Source organism: Phoxinus phoxinus (genome assembly GCF_949152265.1).
Source record: "Phoxinus phoxinus genome assembly, chromosome: 18".
In the NCBI taxonomy this organism is placed as follows: domain Eukaryota; kingdom Metazoa; phylum Chordata; class Actinopteri; order Cypriniformes; family Leuciscidae; genus Phoxinus; species Phoxinus phoxinus.
In genome coordinates this window covers 16,771,126-16,794,634 of record NC_136893.1, presented here as the reverse complement: position 1 = coordinate 16,794,634, position 23,509 = coordinate 16,771,126, and the positions used below count along the sequence as shown (strand labels likewise).

Genomic DNA, 23,509 nt, shown 5'->3' with positions numbered 1-23,509 from the left:
TTCCTTACAACTTACCAAAGATCCAGTGATCCATGGTCATGGATATTGACATGCAGCCAGGAGTCATGTTTCCTGACATTTATATGTGCCTGATTTCGATGCCAGCGAAATACATAAAGCAAATTTGCTTGTGAATGCTTTATATATATACACAATATAGGTAGGTCTAAATCCGGGTGATCACTTATATCAATGTTATATATATCCTCATATCATCCAGTCCTAAAACTTGTATAGTTTTTTTTTGTCAATTTTTATTTTAAAACATCCTATTATGCAGAATATAAGATGGTAAATATTTCATTGATGAGTTGTCACTACAATATAATATATTGTCCCTTAATGAAAAAGGTATGATTGCAGTCAAGTGGAAGAGAGGGGGTACGCAGAAGGATGTTAAATGCCTCAGGGGGTACGACTCTAAAAAATCTGGCAACCACTGAGCTATGGGGTGCTTTCCACCTTGAAAATCTTAAATATTACTGTTAAATATACTGTAGATCTAAATCATAAAACAAAAATTAAATGTTGAATCTACATATTCAGCAGCAAATCAAGCTGAACCATCAGCAGGAATTAAAGAGATTAATAAATGTCAAAAAAGGCAAATCAGATAGGCTTTGTTCAAACTGTACACAAATCTAATTTGGTTTCTAAATCCGAACTGACAATATGTAAACTAATAATGCACTGAAACTAATATTTTGATTTAGTCGAAAACTGAAACCAAAACTAAAGTTTTGGTAATGAAATTTGGGTAATTGAACTCTTGTTGCTGCTCTGGTTTTAGTGTTCTCAGGTGATAAATTAAAACAATTGTAGTTAAATTCTTTGGCAACAAGCCGCCTCTTGATATTTCAGCTGAACAAATTTTACATATTGCTACTCTATTTGGGTCAAAACTGAAAATAATTTTTTCTTGCTATTTCGTCCAAATATTTTTGGTTGCTGATGTTATTTATCACCACAGTAAACATACAACATTTTGTTGTTGTTAAGTACAATGACAACATAAAAGCAATTTGTAAAGCATAATCTGATTTGTTTGTTCATGTAGGGCCCTATCTTGCACCCAGCGCAATTGACTTTGAACACCGACGCATGTATCATTCCTATTTAGCAGTCAGTTTTGACTGCTAAATTCTGCGTTTTGTTCTGTGTACTTCCGAGGGTTAAAGTCATCGGTTATTTTCTTGATTGCCGTTTTGACAGTGTCCACCTGGACATTTAAAGTCATATTTGCTAATTCTCCTTAATTATTGCCCTGTTTTGATCCGTTTTTCTGGGAATTTAATATATTTATTTTTTCATCGTTATTTTGTTTTAAGGATATACTAATTGTGCTTATCAATGACATGGCCATAAAATTATATCACATTATTTTGGTAGTAAAATTTTGGGCGGTTTTTTCTTGTAGTGGGTGGGTTTTGGTGAGCTTTTGGGCTGGAAATCACCGTCCCAATCTGGCAACACTGACTGAGAGCAGCTGTCATAGTGGAAAGAGAGGATGGAAAACTGGAAACTGTGTCTCTGTCATGTCTGTGGTGACATCTTGCTGAACTCACAAGACACATGAGAGAACATTAAGCAACTGAGGCATTTTACGCAATCATGCATGTAATGCATAAAACTGTCAATCATTCACTACTTAGTGAATGGGACTAGAAGGAAGAGTGTGAAAACCGAGTCATCCCGAATGGCCAAAAAGACAGAATGAGAATGAGAATTTGATTATTGCTGATTTTGACAATTTTTAGCAACATGTCACGTCCAAATCATCCAAATATGACAAACAAAGCAGCTATTGAGTAAATCAATCCTAATTATCCTAATTACCTTAATACATTCACCCTGGAAATACGTTCATTCAATCATTTCTTTACACTGATACTGCTGTAATGCCTTAACTAATGATCATATATGGGTATAACAGAGTACATTTGAATGAGGCCATAGATGATTGAGGAGCAAATCATCTGAAGAGCAATTTCCCAAACATCATCTCCAATATGGACCTAATAGCAGCCATTAATTCTGGAAAGACATGAGGAGCTACAGGGAATGAAGCATCTCTTGCAGTTATATCATTATATCTGTGTGTGTGTGCGCATGACTCTGTGTAGCCTGAGTGTCCAACAACGGCAGTTTAAAAGAAGAACAGAAGAAAAAGAAGATGAAAAGACTAAACCGCCACGGAAAGAGACACAAAAATAGCTCAGAAACAGCACCAGATAAGAAACCGAATAACAACAGCAGTGACTAAAAAATGAATGAAGGAAAAGACACACCTGCAACATGACATGAAGACATGAAGGGGGGACGGGGGAGAAAGAGGTAACAACAACTAAAAGAGGATAAATCGAGCAGGTGAAAAAGGAAATGTTCTCACATTCTAATACACACGCACACAATCCTCCATCGGCTCGTGATGCCTGAAATTCCGTCTATTTCTAGACATAGAAAAAGATTAAATAAAAATGTGCCTATACTCTGCAATGCTCTGCCCTAAATATAATTTTTTGGGAAGATGCAGAAATGTCTCGCCCACTCTTTGAGCTGGCATTTATTGAAAAAATCTCTCTTTCTCCCTCTAGTAATGTAGCCACAGACAAACAGACTGGAAAGAAATAAGGCAGTATTTGAGACTGATATTCAGAGCCTCTTCACTGGAGCGTAAAGAGCCAAATGAACAAATCATTTCATTTAAAGACATGCCAGTCTAGGGAACAGGCTGTCATTGAGCGATTTCACATTTTCATTGATTCGTAATGAAGCTAAGTGTGATTCTTTGACTTTCCAATTAAAACTAAGTTCTGCTTATGAATGAAACAAACGGATAAGGGAATGTTGATCGAACTACACGAAAAAAAAAAAAAAAAAACATCAATGCAAATTACGCAGATTGCTTCCTAAGAGAAGGTCGCAGAGTTGGTAAAGTTGTTCAGATGTGGCCTGTAATTGTTGTCGATGTACTGTGAGGTAGATTCTTGTTGCTAGGTGACATTAGTGCACAGTACTTACTCATGGCTGCACATAAAGACCTGACATAATGAATCCATTTGCTTGATATGGCATTTTATTAAGAGGCCGTTTCTGCCGCAGGTTGTTCTGAAAAAAATGACAGTCCCTGCACTGCGTTTTGTTGATTTCTTTCCCGGTTTTCTAAGCTCAGTTGATCCTATTTGCATAATCTATTCAACATTGGCAGTTACTTACCGAGTCCGCCCGCAGCGATGACCCGTCCACCAAGACAGCCGGCTACGAAGTCCGCCCGCTTCTCTCTCATGCGACAGCCCCGCGTGGCCTTCAACCACACGCCTGCACACAGGTGAAAACAACCACCAGAGGTTAAAGGTCAGAGAGGAGGTCTAGATCACACAAGGGTTATTACGGTTCACTAAAACTAAAATCATGACAACATTTAATAAAATAAAATAATATATGATACTTTTTTTTATTCCAGCTAGTTGCCTAATGCAACATTTCACATTTTAGTTTAGGTTTAAGTTGAGGTACTGAAGAAAAACCTAAATAAACTACAACTTTTAAATTAAATGAATTAAACTAAAATACTATTGTACAAAAACTAGTATATCAATGATACTGGATCACTGCTGCTGCTATAACTACACCGTGAGCTCTAAAATGCAACTTTCTCCGACAACCATCTAAAAATAGTTATATATGTTTAATTTGTCAAATATTTAAACATTTTTCAATAGTTATTACTTAACAAAAATATTAACTCTTTCCCCGCCAGCATTTTTTTAAAGTTGCCAGCCACCAACTGGCACCAACTGCTTATGTTTGATAATTTTCACAAAATTATCATGGCCCCAAGAATATTTTGTTGTATGAATATCTGAATATGCAATATAAAAAGAAAGAACCTCAGCTTTTAAATCCATATCAGATTCAGAATAAAAACAGATGAAGAAATAGATTGGGTCCATCAACATTCTTCACAGCAAACAAAGCTTCACAGGCCAGGGTCGACATTTTCATTCAATAGCGTTTAGTTTTGATTTATATGTGGTTTAATGTTGATCGCGTTATTTTACGTATGCATCTGCTTACATATGATATTGCTTGTTTCTGCTTCTTCTTCGCCTGTGTTTTGATCAGGCCATTGAATACTCTTTCAGGAGATGTGTCATAGCGCCCCCTACTGTATAACAGTGAAAACACGGACTGTCATTTAATGTCTTTGGATTGTTCTGCAGACAAAACACAGCAAAATATCTGCTGAGACAAACTGCCGACATTATGAGCTGTGGAAAATCACAAGTGATCCAGGAGCTTTATACCGCTTTTCATACCTGCCATGGCGCTGCTCTGAATAAGGTCTATTCCTGTGACTCCAGTCCAGAGCGATCAGTCCCATGGCTTTCATGGCTTGGGTCATTTGCTCAAAAACATGCATTGTTTCCATGCACACTGTTGGCAGATCGTGACTTTTCAGGAGGTGCTTTGCTAGCTGAACACCAGTTGTTGAGATCTCTCCACGTATTATACCTCCTTGTATAAAAATCCTTTTGCTGGCCTATAAATCTCTGCACAATCTGGCACCCCAGTATTTGACTAACTTATTAATCCCCTACACACCACGTCGCAATCTGCGCTCCTCACAGAGTGGTCTTTTGGTTGTTCCGAAGACACGGCTTCATACGTGGGGTGACCGAGCATTTTCCGTCTATGCTCCTAAGCTCTGGAATTCTCTCCCGGCCAACATCAGGGAAGTAAATACACTAGTGACTTCTAAATCTCGTCTTAAAACTCTTTATTTTAGGATTGCTTTTACCTGAACTTTATTTATTTTTTATTTTATTTTATTTTTTATTGTATCTTCATTGTGTTTATTCAATTGTTGTTATGCTTGTCTGTAAAGCGCTTTGAGAAAGCTACTTTTAAAGGCGCTATACAAAATAAATATATTATTATTATTATTATTATTGTGGTCTTCACAGATCAATATAAAACTCCAGCATATGTCCCTGATTCACTCAAATTTAGCCAGATTGGCCATGTTGCTCGTGGGCATTTGTCAGCATGTGGGGACCGGCCACAGTTGACCATTAAAATCATGATGTACCATAATGACCGCAATAAAACAAAACAAGCGGGCACTGAAAGTCAGAATCAGAGAGAGTTCAGACACACACAGTTGGTATACAGACGTCTTGAGGCACAGCTCTAGTGATGAACAAACAGCTGAGATGTCGTATCTCTCACTATTTTTGATAACATGCCATGAACAAAAGAATCTCCCTGCAGGACACCATCTGCCTGGGAGCAAATGTATGCCCTCACTTATCTCAGATGCTCCCATAATCGTTCTTTACTCACTCTTTCTGAGGGCACTTTAAAATCTGTTCGCTCCATTTCCTTTCTTTGCTGTAACCTTCAGCCACCTGACATCTCTTTCAACTATTGGGATCTCTAAGCTCTTCAGCATCTTTCAATTCATCCCACACATTCTCCCTTCTGTCTGCCTCACATAAAGAAATGCAGTCTGTTTGAAAAATACACTATAGGCCACTGTGTCCTCACTGGACTAAATATCCCTCTTGCTCAAAGTATCAGCAGGATGTGCTGAGGATGAGAAGTACTCAGCTGTAACCCAACCTTGTCCTGACTCTGAAATCTGAAAGGAATATCTTCCAGTATTGTTTGACTGAGGATTTTACCATTTTAAAAAGGGTCATATCTGTTGTTGAATAAAAATAAGTTTCCTTGATATTCTGAGGCCAACAGAGTTGTACTTTAAAAACATTTCAATTAATTTCAATCACAATTCAAGACATCAGGTCATTCTGGTCTTCAGATTTGATTGGCTAATATGAGTGACTTTTACTAATACAGTCCACCAGCACTGGGACTTTACATTGTTTGTATCACTCTGCAAATGACTGTGCTTGTTCCAGAACAGAGTATATTTAGCTCTATGCTCAATTACAATATGCCTATAGATAATCGTCATAATATTTGTGGCTTTAAAGCAATATATTGTATAAAGTGGTATAAATAAACGTGACGTGACTTGACTGGATTGTGCCCAATTGCACCACTTTCTTTTCTGCTGTCATTTCTGTAGTGTTTATTTTGTTATTGAGAGGAAAAGCGCAGCACAAATTTCTCTCTCAGAAGCATGAGCTATTACTAACAGTAGCTACTGTATACTGCTGTGAAGGTATTTCAAACTTCTTTTCTTTTTACCTCTAAGCAATGAACTGAAAAGAACTTCACTGTGAGTATATCACAAAACAAATCTTTGCTAACTCAGTTTCTCCACACGGGTGTAAGGTTCGCAACTTCATTAAAGCAACATTTGAGCTCCATAACCTTAGACCCATTACTTATTTCACAGATTCTCGAACCATCATATGACAAAGGGCATTTTGGGTTGAGCGAGCGGCCCTAAGCGTAATCTTCAGAAAGGCGCTCTCCACTGTGGAGGAAATATTGCCGCCCCCGCTCTGCTCACATGCCCTGTTCCAGAAGGACTGTCAGTCTGAGCATTAGTGCTGGGGAGTTTTGAGACTTATTTGCATGTTAAATAGTTACGCTAGTAGGTGGCAACAAGGGAATGTCTTTATGAGTGAGTCAGTGAATCATTTATTTATTCATTCAGAAACATTCACAACAGACTCATTTAAACACTGATTCATTCAGGAACTAAACAAGTGACTGCCTATATGAGTAAAGTCATTGAATAATTCAGTTAACTGTTTGGTTCAAACACATTCATTCAGAAACAAAACTTCTAACATTACACTCTGACACACCGTATTTCTTGGCACTTATTGTAATTCTTATTCTTGCGGGTGTATTATGGACATGTAAAAGTCTAGACCCTGAATGTAAGACAACCTCGTTTTTTCATTTCTAAGAAAAATTCGGAACAATACAGTTCTAATAAAACATTCCTGCCAGCTGTCAAAAAAAAGTCCAAGTCAGAAAGAGCGAGAAAGACATTATTGTCTTGAATCGTCTCTTCTAATAATGAAGCTTTACATTTAAGCACCTTCTCTCTAACAAAACAGATGTGCGGAGGAACACTGAGAAAGATCAAAGATATAGGAAGAAGCCTTCTCAGCATGTCTGTCTTTGCCACCACACACACACACACACACACACACACACACACGGTAGTTAATGAAGTGTGGCGGCCCAGTGTTTTTTAGAAGAGAGAAAGCCATTCACCATCTCACTAGGTACTCATTGTAATCTCATTGTATGAGATTACAGCACATTGAACGGAGAAAGAGAGAACAGTACAGAGAAGAAAAGATTTGGATGGATGGAAGAAAAGAGAAACGGTTAAGCAGTAGCAATTTCTACCTCCCGCTGTCCATTCTGAAACCACAAGATAAATTGGTTGAAATTGCCAGTGACTCCACGCTGACAGGAGTCTGGGTGTTTGTCTCGTTCTCTCAATGTGCATGAGACGCAAATGGAGCTGAATTAGGGTCAGAGTTCACAGATAACACTCTGAAACTCTACATCACACAGACACGCTCAAATCTGATGGGTAAAGTAGCCATGTGTACAGCGATGATGGCTTGTCTCCATATAAGATCTCATCTGTAGATCACATTTCATTCTCAGATTTATCTGTATTCATCTGAGCCAATTAGATGACAGGTGAAGGGAACAAGACGTATTCCAGGCTATAGCTGTTCACATACAAAAGGTCAAATCTCCAAATTTCCCTCCCAGCAAAGGTCTGAACAATCATAACATACAGTTCACTACTACAGGAGCAATGTTGTATAGCTATGAAAGAATCAAAAAGGAATTTCAGATAATACTTTTTGTTTTTAAAAAGTTTAAATAAATATAAATATATTTCTATAAATATATATATATATAGGAACACAAAAGAAGATATTTTGTCCATGTTTGTTTATAGAGTGATCAATAGGATCCAAAATATAAAAACTTATAAGATATTTAAAAATATTTTCTTTTGTGCCCAAAAAAGGCAAGTAAATAATTACATTTTTGTGTTAACCACTCCTGTGAAAAATAAGCACACTTAATTGAATGTGGAATTGTAGTGTATCAAAAATCTTAAAAATATATATTTTTGTAGATAAAATAATAAAAATGAAATAAAAAGGACACTTAAATGTATTTATTGAGAGTACACCTTCATCATGACACAATTTTAAAATTTTATCTTTGTAATAAAGGCAAAGTTTTACCTTAAAGCACATTTCAAATAATTTTTTTACAATTTTTTTTTCTTTTGACTGACATACTAGAGTTCATGTACTTGTTTATAGTTTTAACAGTAGTGTGTTATTTGATATTACATATAAAGGTAACATATTTTAATGTCATTAAAGTATATTTTAGTTTACCATAAATGCTTGTAAGTACACTTGGCAGTACACTTTAACCATTACATATAAACATGCACAGAAGTCCTACTTAACTGTGCAAAAAATACATGTAAACTATAATACATTTTTATTTCATTGATTTAATTTTATATATTTATAACATTTTATAATTTGAAATAACATGACCTGAAACATTACATTCAGTTGCTCTTATATTCTTTTAAAAGTACATTATTTCCATAAGTAGGCCTACTTCTTTTTTAAGTATGCTACAGCATGCCTCCTTTTCATCGTCACTACAGTTCGCTGGAACCAAATCTGGTCCACAGTCCACTAATTGGAGAGCACTTCCCTAGATAAACTTATGATGAAAATCTATTCTTATCTTACCATCATGTGCTCTTCATTTCAAGAGCTGAAAATAAGAAAGGAGGAGTCATAGATCATAGCAAAGTCTACAAAGCACTGCACATTCCCTTTGAACTGCTGCTTTAGATTACCTGTCTGCTTGCCTGCCTGTCTGTGTGTCTGTCTGTCTGTCGACCTGTCGCTTGCTATTGAACCAGACATGCACACAGCTGCGCTTCTCTCTGGAGCTAAAGAGCAGGAGGTGTTGCATGATTGACAGTTCTGCAGGCTCAGAACAACGACCCAGCTGGAGATGAGACCCCGGGTTTATTTAAAGCTCACAAATCAATCATTTCTTCTCTTTCTATTACACTCACATATGCGCACACAAGCATATACCCCTCGTTCTGATCTACACTCAGAAAAAAATATAATTTTTATGAGTGTTTTCAATCTACAGATGTCTCTCTGTCTACATATGTTCTTCATGTATTTTAGTCATGACTTCAAGTCCGTTTCAAGTCAGTTCACACGACGGCCATATTTGCAACACCTGGGCATCTCTTTTTCGTGCATGCAAAACCAAACTCGTATCCACTTATCAAAATCGAATAAACTGCTTGCTAACTGCATTTATAAAACATTACAAATTAGCAGTAATTTTTACACAAACTGTCTCATAAATGTTGTTTTTTAAAGATGAAATAGTGTTAAAACAGTGTTTATCAGTCTGATTCCGGAAGTCACTCCGGAAGTGCTTCAAGTGAGTGGGCAGAACTAAAGAGCTATTTTGTTTCGTGTTGCTTTTTACCGACTTTTAAAAAATTAGCACATATATAAAAAATGATCTTGATGTTGGGGGGGGGTTGGGGGGGGGGGGGCACGCACAGGTACAGCGCACATTAGCGAATAGCGATAACAGTGAAGCCATTGTCTGTATATGAATCTGTATCACATACTGCATTAGATTAAACTGGAAAGGGTCATAGTACTTGCATATTATTGTCCTATTGTTAGTTTAACCGCTTCTATTGTTCTCATTTGTAAGTCGCTTTGGATAAAAGTTTCTGCTAAATGAATAACTGTAAATGTAAAATGTAAATCTGTTCCAATAATAAAATGATAAATTAGGACAGAACTGGATATAGGCTAAACCTAAACCAGAAGTGTCAACATTAAATGTAAATCCCATTTTTAGGCAAAACTTTATTCCATTTATAGTTTCCTTATAGCAAATATGCCTTGTATAATTTTAAAAAGTATAACATTTTTGAAAGACTCAAAGTTGTCATAATTTTACATATGTTTATTAAAGCAGCACCAGGTAACTTTTCAACCTTAATAATATATTTCCAAGTCTCTTGTGATGGTACATCGACTTACAATAGGTTGAATGACACGTCTGCCATAGCCTGACGGGGTCTGTAGCGTTTTTAATCGTACTTTTAAACTTCGGGTTTCGGGTAGTAACCGGCGAACAAAGAGAACTACAAAATTCGACTGCTTTACGGCATATACGTCACTTCCACCACCACTCACACTTCCTTAAAATCGGACGTGCGAGCCAAACTAGCGTTTGTTTGCCAAATGTTATAGTCATGGCCGAAGCAGCACAGAAAAGCAAGAAAGCAACGGTTTTGTCGGAGGAAAGCAAAAAGACGAAACGAGAAAGTGATCGCATTAAAGGCAGAACGAGGATCAACATTGGGCTAGCGTTTTCTCGCTGGCCTGAGCTGAAGGAGGAGGAGGGGTGCCTGATGCCACCCGTCCCGGTTTTCCAGGGATTGTTCTCTTTTTTGAGCGACAGTCACAGAAAATTCATATTCTTTCCCGGGACACGTTTTTTTGTGAAAATGTAACGTTACTTCTAAAGTAGAATTTCCTGGTTTCAAATTAAACCGTTTCCGTCTACTGTTACTGTGTTTTCTTCATAGTTGTGTACAGTACATCAAATCCTGTGTCCGTAAACGGGTAAAAACCATGGTAAAAACGGGTAAAACAGTGGATTGGCCAATGCCAGGCGTTTACTTTTATTTGATTGGAAGCTCAACTTATCGCCTAGCAACTGCCTGTGCTGTCGGTAGGTCGGTCGCGCGTGCGCGCATCAACTCACATCCAAGATGATGCAGTATGAGTTTAGTTGCTAGCTAGCTTTTTAAAAACTGTCTATTTACATCTATTGTGTGAAATGGGGGGAGAGACGGACGAGGAGGATAACACAACAAAATCGGATGAGCCACCAGTCTCAAAGAAAATACTATTTACAACCTACAACTCAGACCCCCAAAAATAATAATAATCTGAGTGTCCCGGTTTTTCACAAATCAAAGGTGGCAACCCTACCGACCGATGCGGACTTTCAAATATCAAATGAAAGCCTATGTCTAAAGGGTGTGTACAAGTTTGGTAGGGGCTACATTCTTGCAAGTAAATATATAAGATGTACAAAATCATATTTTAGGATACCTAACATGTCTGTGATATTTGTTTATTTGTCTTGCCTCAAGCTATAATGCAAATCGATTTGTAAAATTTGCAGATTCATCTATGATAGCTTGATATTATAATATTGACGATATATGGTTATTATATCTACTCAAACATTGCATTGAAGTATCATATAGATTCAGTAAAACGGTAACCAATAGACTAGGCTACTATAATGACGCTGGCTTGTAAACGTGAGCATCGCGATCATTTGTCGTTTGAAAAAAAATAAAACCCATGAAATTATATTCATATGACTTGCTGAAATATATGCCACTGTACCTGGATGAAGACATTTCACACGCGACGCAAGCAGAACACCTGCATGTGAACTCCTCCTACAGTGTTCAGGGCTATCATGGTTGTCAACAAATGCACGTGCATGTATGACAGAGTTTACGACAGTAGTAGAGGACAATACTGTTTCCCAACTCTAGGGGGACCCCGAGAGCAAAAGTTACCTGTTGTTACTTTAAAAATGTGACTACCAATTTAGTATTAAAAAAAAAAAAAAACTTGGTCAAATTTGTAATTCATTTTAAATCATTATGTGTGCCTTTCCAAATAAGTATTCATCTTCGGACACAGCCCTAGTGCTGACATTGTGTTTTTTTTACTCTTTTTTTTTAAAATACAGTAACATAAAATACATCAAATCAAACACAATGGAATGAAAGTGGCATTTTGATCTCTACTGTGAATCGCAAATCCGCGCCCAGATGAATCTCTGATAGTCTCCTGCACACTCTGGGGACTGTGGGATTGATTAGAGCAGATCGATGGGCTAATCCACGAGAGCTGTGCACTATATCAGTCAGTGTGATGCTGCAGAGGAGCGCATGTGGAGTTTGTGTTATCAGAGCCGCCGGTTCAGACAGTCCTTGTGAGGCAGGAGAGGAGAGTTGAAAATAAGGAGAAATGACAGGAGTGTATTAGGAGGGAATGTGTAAGGTCAGCCTGAGAACAAGGGATAAAGCAAGAGAGGAGGAGTGAAAGATGTGACAGCAGGACATCAATGACAAGGACTCGCACAGTGGAAAAACTGTTTCTATCATACCTTAAAAAGGGAGGAAGTTTGTATTAAATCCTGCGTTGGTGGTGCACACAAGCCATTTTTGCATGCTGTTACTGTGAATAAGGATGAGGGATCCAGTATTGTTACTAACGCCACACTCATTCATGTACGAAAAGCCCCGAGAACACAAGCTGACAATAGCAGCAGTCACGCCTAATGAATGAACACACTGCCTGTACGGCACAGCACACAGAGGCTGAGGTAATGAGTCTGTGCACAGAATGAATGTGAGAGGTTGTGTGCTTTTATGTCTACAAAACATCCACTGAAGATTTCATCGTGTGAAGCTAAACCAACCATACCAATCTCACTTTTATTAAAGGGATCATATTGTAGTTCCCCCTCCCTGAGGTTCGCTTATAAAAAAAGAAAAAATCAATTTCTAAGTTGCAATTTTATTTTATATATTTAGACTATATCTACAAGCAGGTGCTAGCAATATTAACCCGACAAAACTTGACATTTTTAATTTGATCTTTTTTTTCTTCAAGTGATGTTTAAAATTTTGTTATCATTTACTCACTCTCTAGATACTATGTGGAACTTTTTTTGAGAATTTTTTTTCTCTCTCTCCATATGGGCACCTAACCTGTTCTTTACAATCTTTAGTGTGCCTCAAACTGGAATGACACGAAGATGATTAAATGATGACAGAATATACATTTTAGGGATAACTTCCTAAAGATTCAGTAAAAGCCTCTTTGCAAAGCTTGTGTTATTCCATCCACTTATTTTTATGCAGATTTTGGTATATCGCATAAAAAAACACTGCATGGAAACGTCAAGATGTGCATAAATTCTAAAAATGCACATTAAAGAACTTATGCGCTCAAATGAGGCGCAACATTTTTTTTATCTGATAAGAAATAGTGCATAAAACGAATATATCCTTTGATGTGCAGCAAAAAAAAAAGCTTGTGACTGCCTCAGTGGATGTAATTGGATAACTTGGCTAACCAGCGGACCGCATCTCAAATGTTGGTTTGATCGTTCTGAAATGCCTCAGCCAAAGTCTGTCATCAGAATGATTGGGTATAATGACCTCCCAGAAGTGTCTCACACGATTCCGTTTCCAAAACACCAGGCATCCGAACGCAAGATAACATGACAGCTTTTATTGCGTTTTGTCTGTGCACTCGGAGATGCAAGTCATTTATGATGTAGGGGAAAAAAGCCACAGTAGCTTCCCCGATTGCAGCGACTTCCATTTTTAATACAGATATTTTGCACCAATTTCACAGGAAGTGACTATTTTGTTCTCTTGAACACATGGGATGGTAATGTAGCTTTATTCGCAAATGTTTTGTGCGATATTCCAAGTTTGTGCATAAGTTAAATGGAAACATAGTGTCACAAAATTACAGAACAACCCGGGCCGACTGTGCTGTACAAACTGTTAAGATCAGAGATCTTGTAAAAATATAAATAAGTTAAATTAAAATAAATAAACTTCAGCTGCTCATTTCCATAACACTTTATTTGAATGTGATGTAGTTACATTACTACATGTAATTATGCATAATTTAATATTATTACTTTAGTGAGAACAAGTAACTCACTCTAAACCTAACCCTAATCGTAACTATACAGTAAGTAAATGTAGTTAATAAATATACTTATTTGAGTAAGTACAATGTAACTGTCACCTTAAAATAAAGTGCAACCCTAATCAGTAATATGTAAATGTGGCTGTTCATATATATTAATTTGGTAACACTTTATTTTAATGTGTTGTTGTTACAGTGTAATAATATTTTTAAGTACTGAGTTATATTAATTAACAACATGTACTTACTATAGGATTAGGGTAGGATTAGGATTTGGTTGAGGGTTAGTTGCATGTAATTATGCATAATTTACTGTTAATGATAAGTACATTTAAAATATGCAACAAGGACACTGTAAAATAAAGTGTTACCGTTAATTTTTCTACATTTCAGAACAAGTCAAGTAATTTTTGCAGCCAGCATGCTTTCAAAGTACAATGAACTCTTATCTCAAAAGATTAAGGAAAATTTGATTTCTCATGATAACTCCAACTCTTTCCCCGCCATTGACAGAATTTTCCATAATTTATGAGACAACAGCTGCATCTGAAATTGCATTCTTTCCTACTATACAGTAGGCAAAAAAGAGTATGTCACAAATGAAGTATGTCTGAATTCACAGTCCTCATAAAAAAGTAGGCAAAAAATCCCAGGATGACCTACTTCTTCCGGTGAGACTCTGAATTGTGCATACGATGGCAACAGGAGGGTATTTGAGAATGGCAGTGAAGCAGCATAACTGACATGGCGAATGTAGTTCGTCCAGATCCAGATTAAGATCCAGATTCCACATTCATACTACACACATTAATTCCATAAACATACTTTTTTTTAGCGGTCGTGAAGTAATTACTTATTCAAAATGATTACCTATACTCAAGAGAGTATGCGATTTCAGACACTGGTTTAGGTGCTTTCCCTGTTATATGGTAGGGGGCGCTAATGCATCCACTGAAAGTGTACAGAATCGCAGAAGAAAAAGCAGAAACAAGCGACAAAAGCATTGCTTATGCACATTTTGACAAAACCGATTTTCTCAGCTTTTTGTTCAAAATGTTCATGAAAAAATAATGGATGAAACTAGAATGAAACGTTTTGTTGTTGTCTTATAAGCAGAGGCTCTGCTATTTCTTTAGATATATTGCATTTCAGACATTCATAAAAGCTTTATGAAAATGATAAAAAATGTTGGGGATGGCTGAGAACTTTTTTATTATAGGATCATATTCAGTCATACTTTAAAGGATGCGACTACAATGTCTAGTGATATAACAGAGTGATATTAGTAATCTTATCTCGGAGCCTTTTGTTCATGAGAGACATTAAGCAATGTAATGTAATGTAATTACTCATGCTCAGTGTTTTTTTTTTGCTGGCAGTATGATTTACATGTTTCTGCATTTGGAGGGTGACTTCCGCCAGTCATTGTGCATCTGCTTCCATTTTTTTGTCTGCCTTCTTGAAGTTGATTGCAATTGAAATAATAATTTACCTTGTCATTTAAAAAACAATCTATTTCTGTGACAGCGCTGGGTGAATGTGTTCACAGACGCACTGTAGTACTTTCAATTCAGATTGGATGCTTTTGATGCAGCACAAACTCTCATATGCAAAAAATACATATGCATGATTATGTAAAACTGTAGCTAAGAGCTAAATGTGATGCCACATTGTTGATCATATACATACAAATCTCTAATTAATGCAAGCTCAAAGTTCTTATACATCAATTGAATTGCATGTGTGCAATTACGAGTCGTTCTAAGTCAAACTTGCAGACAGAACAGCATATTAATGCATATCTTAATATTCATGCTAACAAACTATGGTTGATCTGTCGTAGCATAAGGCTAAGGAAGAATGGCCAAGAAAAAAAAGTTGCAAACATAAGCAATGGAATACAGAAAGAAAAATGACATGAAAGTATTAAAGGTGACAGCACATGAGGAGGCAATGAGACAGCGAGTGACAGAAAACGAATATCAGAAAAGAAATGGGACAGGGTGAGAACGAGAGACAAACAGGCACAAAGAGCACCGTGGAAGGTGTTTGATTATGCTATTATTCTTCTAAAATGTCAAAGGCTCTTTGCATGCACTCTCAATTAGCTCTGACAGACAGAAAGACAAAGAGATAGAGAGAAATCTCAACTCATAAATACTGGCAGATGGACACGAGGAAGCTGGCCAGAGGATAATCAGACCTTATGGGCAGCGATCCTCTGGTGAACACTTATCCACACACATTTTACTAATTGATTTGGCATGTTATAAATGTTTGTGCAAAATGGATTACAATATTTATCTAGGGGGCACTTGGATTTATTGTATTTATTGACAATACAAATTTAAAGGGATTGTTCACCCCAAAATCGAATCCTCGTTTTTTATCTTTACTTTGTTTCAAATCCGTATGACTTGTGCACTACCGGTACATTAAAAGTAAAGCACCATATAAGAGCTTATATAAAAAATTTCAGCATTTTTCCAGAAGATATGGAAAATAGTGCAAAAGACATAGTGAAATAGTGTAAAACACATTTTATAATACTTTTATGATGTTTCCATGGAAAAGAGTGAGCAGTATTATCTTCAACATTTCTTTTTAGTGTTCCGCTGAAGACAACGTTTTCACACAGAATTGGTATTTTTGGGTGAACTATGCCTTTAAAAAACATTTTGTTTGTTCATTAAAACCGGAGGGAAAACAGCGAGAAACTTCAAAGTTCAGCTCTTCACAATTAGAATCGCTTTGATATTAAACTAAAAAGCCATTTGTAAAGGTAGTTCATAATACAGCCTGACAAATCCCAAACGATTAAACATGCAATAACTGTCATACATATTATTTTGCTTGAATTCGGCTGGAAATCATTGAAAAAAATAGCTTTGAGTGTTTGAAAAAGAAATGTCAGGAAACCCGTCTCTGTACACTGTGAGCATAGCCTCAGTCTATAAACCCTCTAAGATGAAGATGAATAATATCCTATCCTGTATAATTTCTGTGGTATTATGTAATATACTGGCTTGGAGCTAAAATGGGGCTTTTAGCAGAGCTTCAGCGCTGAGCTGTGGGGGTCGATCACTGCCCTCAATGAGACTTGTGGGATTGAAGAGGCTTGAGGAGATTTGTAAGCCATATGGAAGAGAAAAAAAAACCAACCAGGCAGAAGTTTTCAGCAAATAACACTGAGACACGGTTCCTTCAGTGTCTGTCGATTACACTGATGAACTCTGAAACCAATGTCAACAAGTGGGATGAAAGAAAAATACACATAAGGGAGGAAAAACGTGTTAAGAAAGACAAGTGACTAAAATAACCCAACAACACTCACAAAATGGATTGTATTCATTAAACTGAGAAATAGGAACACAATTCTACAACATTTTGTTACAATCAATCAACGTAAACTCAAAGCCAGAGTATGAACTATTAGTATTAAATCAAGTGCATATCATCGCTTTGGCTGGCCAAGAAATATGTTACGAAATATGAAGTAATATGCTAAACCACCAATCACGTACATACCAGCACTGCACATCAAAAATAATACTACTTGCACCCTTCCCACTTTGAGCACTGCCCGTATTCACATGACACATTATTATATACATATTCTTTGCCATAAAACCCCCCCAGCAGTAACAAATCTTCATTAAAAAGCCAAGGACTGTAGAAATGTATTAAAGATGTGTTTGAGTAGCTAAATTCATGAGAGGAGCGCAGGCAGTGCATTCAGTACACCAGAGTTCAAATCCCACTCAGTCCTTCACATTTTCCCTGCATTTAGTAGGCATAAATAAATTCATTTGAACAAAAAGACTACTAGACCAAATCCATTCAAACTATTTATTTTTGCTGTGAAGGCTTAGTTATTTAATTGCACGGAAAAGCGCCCTAAATTGAATTATGTAAATGTTTAATTTTTGAACGAACAAAGGAGTTGAATGCGATAAGGGGAAGAGATTAAGAATCCATGCTCGGGGAAGTTTAGGTTTAAAGGAAAGGAATTCAATGCTGAACAATATACTAAAGAGATTATAATGAACTAATACAAAAGAAAGGTTATCCCTGCCGCAGAGGAGAGCTGAGGAACAGGCAGACAGAGGACGCTCGCTCATACTAATGATTCCTCTCTAACAAGCCTCCGCTTGGTCTTTTAAGTGGCGCTGCTCTGAGGACGCTTGAGGGAGAGATTCCTCTGTCAGACTCAGACCTGCACTGAAGTTACACCATAGACAACCAACAGAAATCATACTTTACCCAACTCTCATAATTGAACAAATCTGCTACAGGCTACAGGAAAGACAAAATTCTCAGGTGAAATGTTTGTGATCAGAATCACGTCACCAAATCAAATGTTGAACTGTTGTTTCTCAATCTGCAGTGGCGAGAATAATCAGTGTTGTTATTATTAACTAAAATAATTTTTTGTTCATTGAAATAAAGCTGAAACAACACTGTAAAAACAACTTAGAGACAATTTTTGTGGTTCAGAGAACATACTATTTTGAGTTTCTGTTGATTAAACCAATCTCCTTCTTTGAATACTCCTACATTTTTAATTTCAATGAACTCAATTTTAAGGCAACCAGGTTACTTAATTTTTTAAGTTAAACCAACTATTTTTTTTAATTGAATGGCAAAAGGACATAACAAAATGACTAAAACTTAAATTAAAATGAAAAGCTGAACATATAGAATAAATACTATAATGGTAAAGAAATAATCCTAAAATAGCACTGAGAATAACAGCGCCACAGAAACAATTGCGTCCCTTGATAGCGTGTACGATGCCTGCATTAGTCAATGCAAATCAGGTACTGTTTAACATGATGAAAAATAGCATCCATTGTTCATCTGGATGTACTGTATGTCTGCTCAGGTTTCTGCATCATTTGAGCATCTAATGAATCTGATTAGCTGCTGCCATGATCAATAGAAAACATTAATCAACAAGTCTTTATAAAATTCAGTTTGACATGCTTCCTCTGGACATTAATAGCTCCACAGAAATTGAACCAGGATTTCGGCAATTAAGGTTCAATCAATAATAAGCCTACTTTACATAAAAAATAGGCATGTTTGTACTGAAAAGAAATTTAATCACTTCATTTAAATACTCAGTTTTTTTCCAAGGTAACACCACAGACTAATTTAATGAATTCGGCCCCAGCGAGCTCCAATGACTAACAATCCTTTTTTCACAGCTCTCGGTAATACTTAATTCTGATTAACCAGTGACGGCATCCTGCAACCAAATATTTTTAGATAATTACCACTAAACTGTACAATTGACTGCTGTTCAAGTAAACGGATTAGCTGTGCTAGTATGAAGTCTCTCGTATCATAATCTTTCTTATGTTATTTTGGGATAATGACCAGTTGACTACATTTGATCCAATACTAATAAAACGTATACATTACAATCAAGGCTGCAATATACAACACAAAACACAATGCACAAGCCTTTTGCATTGTAATGCAGGGCGACTCATAAATACACATAAGCACACACGTGTGGTCCTATGTGTGCTGAACGGGGCGATTAGAGAGCAGTAATGTGTAATTGAGGATATGGCCTGTAAACGTGGGCTGGTAATTACACTGGGCAGCTTTTCTCTACGGCCTCTACAGTAATAGGTAAAGTGATAATGGAATTAGTGATTGCCACTTATACAAGAAGGACTCGCGCTAGCCTCCATTAACCGTACACACTCATCTATAGACCTGAGCGCACACACACACACAGACTTTCTTTCACACACTTACAGCACATAGAATCCGAGCACGCACCAGCAGCATTTAAATGCAAATTCCTCTGATTAAAAGGTAAAATTGAGCAGGTTACAACCAGTCCCATTCGTGTCACCCCTGCACATCTTATCTCACGCTTGCCGTCACCAAATAAACAACAATTTATTTTTAGTTGACACTTCCAGCTCTTTTTTTTTTATCTAAAAAGCACGTAGGATCCAAACAGGTGTCTTGGTGTTTAAACATCCAGAAACCTTTTTACTTTCATATAGATTTTTTCCCTTCTGTCCTTCTCTATTTGTCCCTTTGGCTGAGTGTAATAGATAGAGACATTCGTGGTGTAGCAGAAGTTTAATATATAGGCAGGCAGGAATATAATTTAAGAGGTCGGTGAGCATGACCCTTATATCAAGAGGACAGATCAGACTTCATTCTGTGTTGGAGCACGTCCAAGAGTCTGAAAAACACATACACACACATACAAACTGGCAAACGCAAAGGGAATAAGAAGGAAAAGCGACAGAAGATGAAAGAGACAATAACACGTATCGTTGTGATAAGGGCCAATGGCCCGTTGGGGTTTGACTATTTATTGGAAGATGAGAGAACACGTTTTCTTTTTTTTTTCTCAATTAAAAGCTCCTTGAGTGGTTCTCCTGGGATGGGGAAAATTGTTCAAACAAAACAGAGAATTATAGTTTAATTAAAAGCTAACTAGGCTGGAGAACACTGGGAGAAAACCAACACAACGGAACATATACAATTGGGACCAACATTTTGAGAGCACTAGTGAAAATGCGTCTTTTTTGCATGTTAAATTATGAAATTATCTTTTTAAAATAAAAAAGTAAAAGAACTGACAAATAAATAAAATATTTAAAAATAAAAACGAATTAAAAAGTATATAATCAGAATAATAATTTTACAATCCTAAATCAGATTTTGAAGCCCATATGTTTTATGTGGTCTCAGACTTCTGTATGTTAGATCAATGTGAATATTAAATCTATGTGAGGTGAACACATATGATGTTTTTATCAGGTCCTTCATGCAAATTACTAACTGTCTTGAAGATCAACTTACATTTTATATCCACTGCTATTTAATGCAGGGCAACAGTACAGCGTAATCTAAAGCTGAGATTGCTGGATTCAGTGCATATTCCAAAGATTCCAGCTCTTGTTAAAGGACTCCCTTGTAAAAGAGACTGTGTCTCAATGGGACATTTCCTGTTTAAATAAAGGTTATATATACATATAATGACTGAATAATACTTCCTGTGCTCAGAGGAAGGTGAATAAATATTCAGTGTGTCCCTGTTGATTTTCCCAATACAAGAAATGGATTAAAAAAAATTGCATTTTACAAGACCAGGGGACTGACTACGCAGTTTTCACAATGACCTTATAGGAGGTATTTGCCAAGAAAGCAAGTTGTTATACCAGTGAACCCTGTTGTGTGTGAGAGAGAGAGAGAGAGAGAGAGAGAGAGAGAGAGAGAGAGAGAGAGAGAGAAATATATTTCTACCCCTCCGGTGCTGTATGTACAGTGAACACGACAATACATCAATCTTTCTCCTTCCCGTCATATAGTGAGGCTGTCAACTGTCAGAGGTTTCAACCACAGCAACAGAGCAAAAAAAGAGAGGAAATCTATGCAAAAGACACCAGAATGTTGTCAAGACTGCTTTAAGTATCACTTCCATGTTTCATGATTTCATTTTTTTATATATATATTGATTGTAAAGCAAGCAAGATGCTGTAGACGTATGTATATTCAAAAATTTCACTTGCCACAATAATGTGATGTCTTTAAACTTTCTATTCATCAAAGGATGCTAACATTTTTTATCATGGTTTCCACAAAAATATTAAGCAGCACTGTTTTCAACATTTATAATAAGAATAAATGTTTCTTGATCATCAAATAATCATATTAGAATTATTTCTGAAGGATCATGTGACACTGAAAACTGGAGTAATGATGCTGAAAATTCAGCTTTGATATCACAGGAATAAATGACATTTGATTTTAAAATATATTACAGTTACTTAAAATTGCAATAATATTACTGTTTTTACTTTATTTCTGATCAAACAAATGCCGCCTTGGTAAAAATAAAGCAAAGCTTGGCTTCAAAAAACATATTTTTACAGTACAACTATTAGTTATTATTTATTTCTCCAACTGTTAAAAACGTCTTGACATAATGAGCTGACATACTAATACTCATGTTCAAGACTCAGGAAAAGAGATCACTCACCTTGTTCACAATCAAATTCCTCTACAGTGGAGACGAAGTGAGGTCTGGAGTAAAAGTTGTGGGGTCCCGGCTGCTGGAGGCCGCCCAGGCTGAAAAACGCCCTGTCGCTGGCAGCGCATGAGGAGAACGCTCTGCGGCTGGGGATGCACGGGTACCGCGTCCAGCTCTTCGTCTCAAGGTCGAAGGCCTCGAATGCGGTCACTGGCAGCTTGCCTTGACGCCCACCTGTTGAAGGGGAAAGTAAGAAGAGGGTTGGAGGATTAAGAGAGAGTGTGTGTGTGTGGCGGGGGGTGGTATCTCTCTGATAGGACTTGTGTCACGTCTGTCCCTGCTGGGAGCCAGTGTGTGCGCGATTACCACATGCCACGACTCACTGACAACACTTTGGTCTCCTCAGACGAGCTGACAGCCTATATTATTGGGTCTCTGATACACACACACACACACACACACGCACGCACACGCACACACTTATCTGAGTATTTTTATTTTGGGAAACCTTAACTTTTATTTCACTACATCATACTTTTTACTCAATTACATTACATAAAAACATGTCATTCCTTGTTGTCACCTGAAATGCAACAGCAATGTCCGATTCGCGAACGAGCTGATTCTTTTCAATTGACTTCACAAATCGGTTCACAAATTGCACTGAACGATTCCTTTTGTGAATTAGTCAACAACTCACTGATTCAAAAGATCCGGTCAGAGCGAGTCTCTTAACAATTCATTGAATTGATTCACAAGTCAAACTCAAAATAAGCAAAGAATGGGAGATCCTCAGAGCGTGTGCGCGAATGGATAATCTGACACGAAAAAAAGATGACGACGAATTTTGGGATTTATTATTGAAAATGAAAATCATATTTAGGTCACGACTGTCAGTTGTCCCCTGCTTACAAATGAGACGAAGGTGCATGACGCTTCTGACCACAACACAAATGATCGTCCTAAGGAGTCAGTAACATATACACATGCAAGTAATGAAGAAATAGAAAGCCACATTCCATAGGACACATCACTATTGCCAGCTAATGGTTTTGTTTTGTTACATTAATGCATTTGGCAGACACAAACCAAAAAAAAAAAAAACAGGATCTTATCATTGCTAGAATTACAAAAAAAAAGCTCAACTAGAGTGCTCAACCACAATAAAACAATCACAGAAAGGAAAAATAGAAAACAAAATAGAACAATTATTTATTGCACTTTCACCAAACATGATGTTTCAAACCATATGGCTTTTCCAATTTCATCCCTAAAGATATTAAATGCTCTTATTTCTCTTGAAGTCATGTGAACGTGGTGTTTTTCTATCATGTTTTTGTATGTGGAATATGAGGAGCTTGTTATTATTGGGATTTTTAAACTGCAGAAAAATGATAAAACAATTAGCTCTTCTCAGTGATAACACGATGAATCTGTAAGTTGGACCTCTGTGAGAATGTAGCTACAGTAGCAGACATTAGTCACAGCAGACAGCATAGTTAATGTGATGAAAATAAAAATGAGGCTGTGATGGATGGAAGTTCATGTCATACTGTTGCTGGGTACAAATCATTCTGCCGACAAGCACTGAACATATGGTCACAGAGGACAAAACAATCTGGAACTTTTCAATAAATACAGCATTACATAGGATTTTAAAATACGACATAACTATACGAACCGTCCTTTCTAT

General features: G+C 36.8%; 1 protein-coding gene across 2 annotated transcripts in view; it reads right to left on the bottom strand.

Moving 5' to 3' along the window:
* The window catches only part of klhdc8b (kelch domain containing 8B), a 114,135-nt gene that overhangs the window by 3,672 nt on the left and 86,954 nt on the right, over positions 1 to 23,509 (bottom strand). For both annotated transcript variants that reach the window (XM_079587638.1, XM_079587637.1), the window contains exons 5-6: positions 21,826 to 22,050; positions 3,217 to 3,318 (exon numbers count right to left, since the gene is read on the bottom strand). In XM_079587638.1, coding sequence (XP_079443764.1) covers positions 3,217 to 3,318; positions 21,826 to 22,050 — 327 coding nt within the window. The remainder of the gene's footprint in view (positions 1 to 3,216; positions 3,319 to 21,825; positions 22,051 to 23,509) is intronic.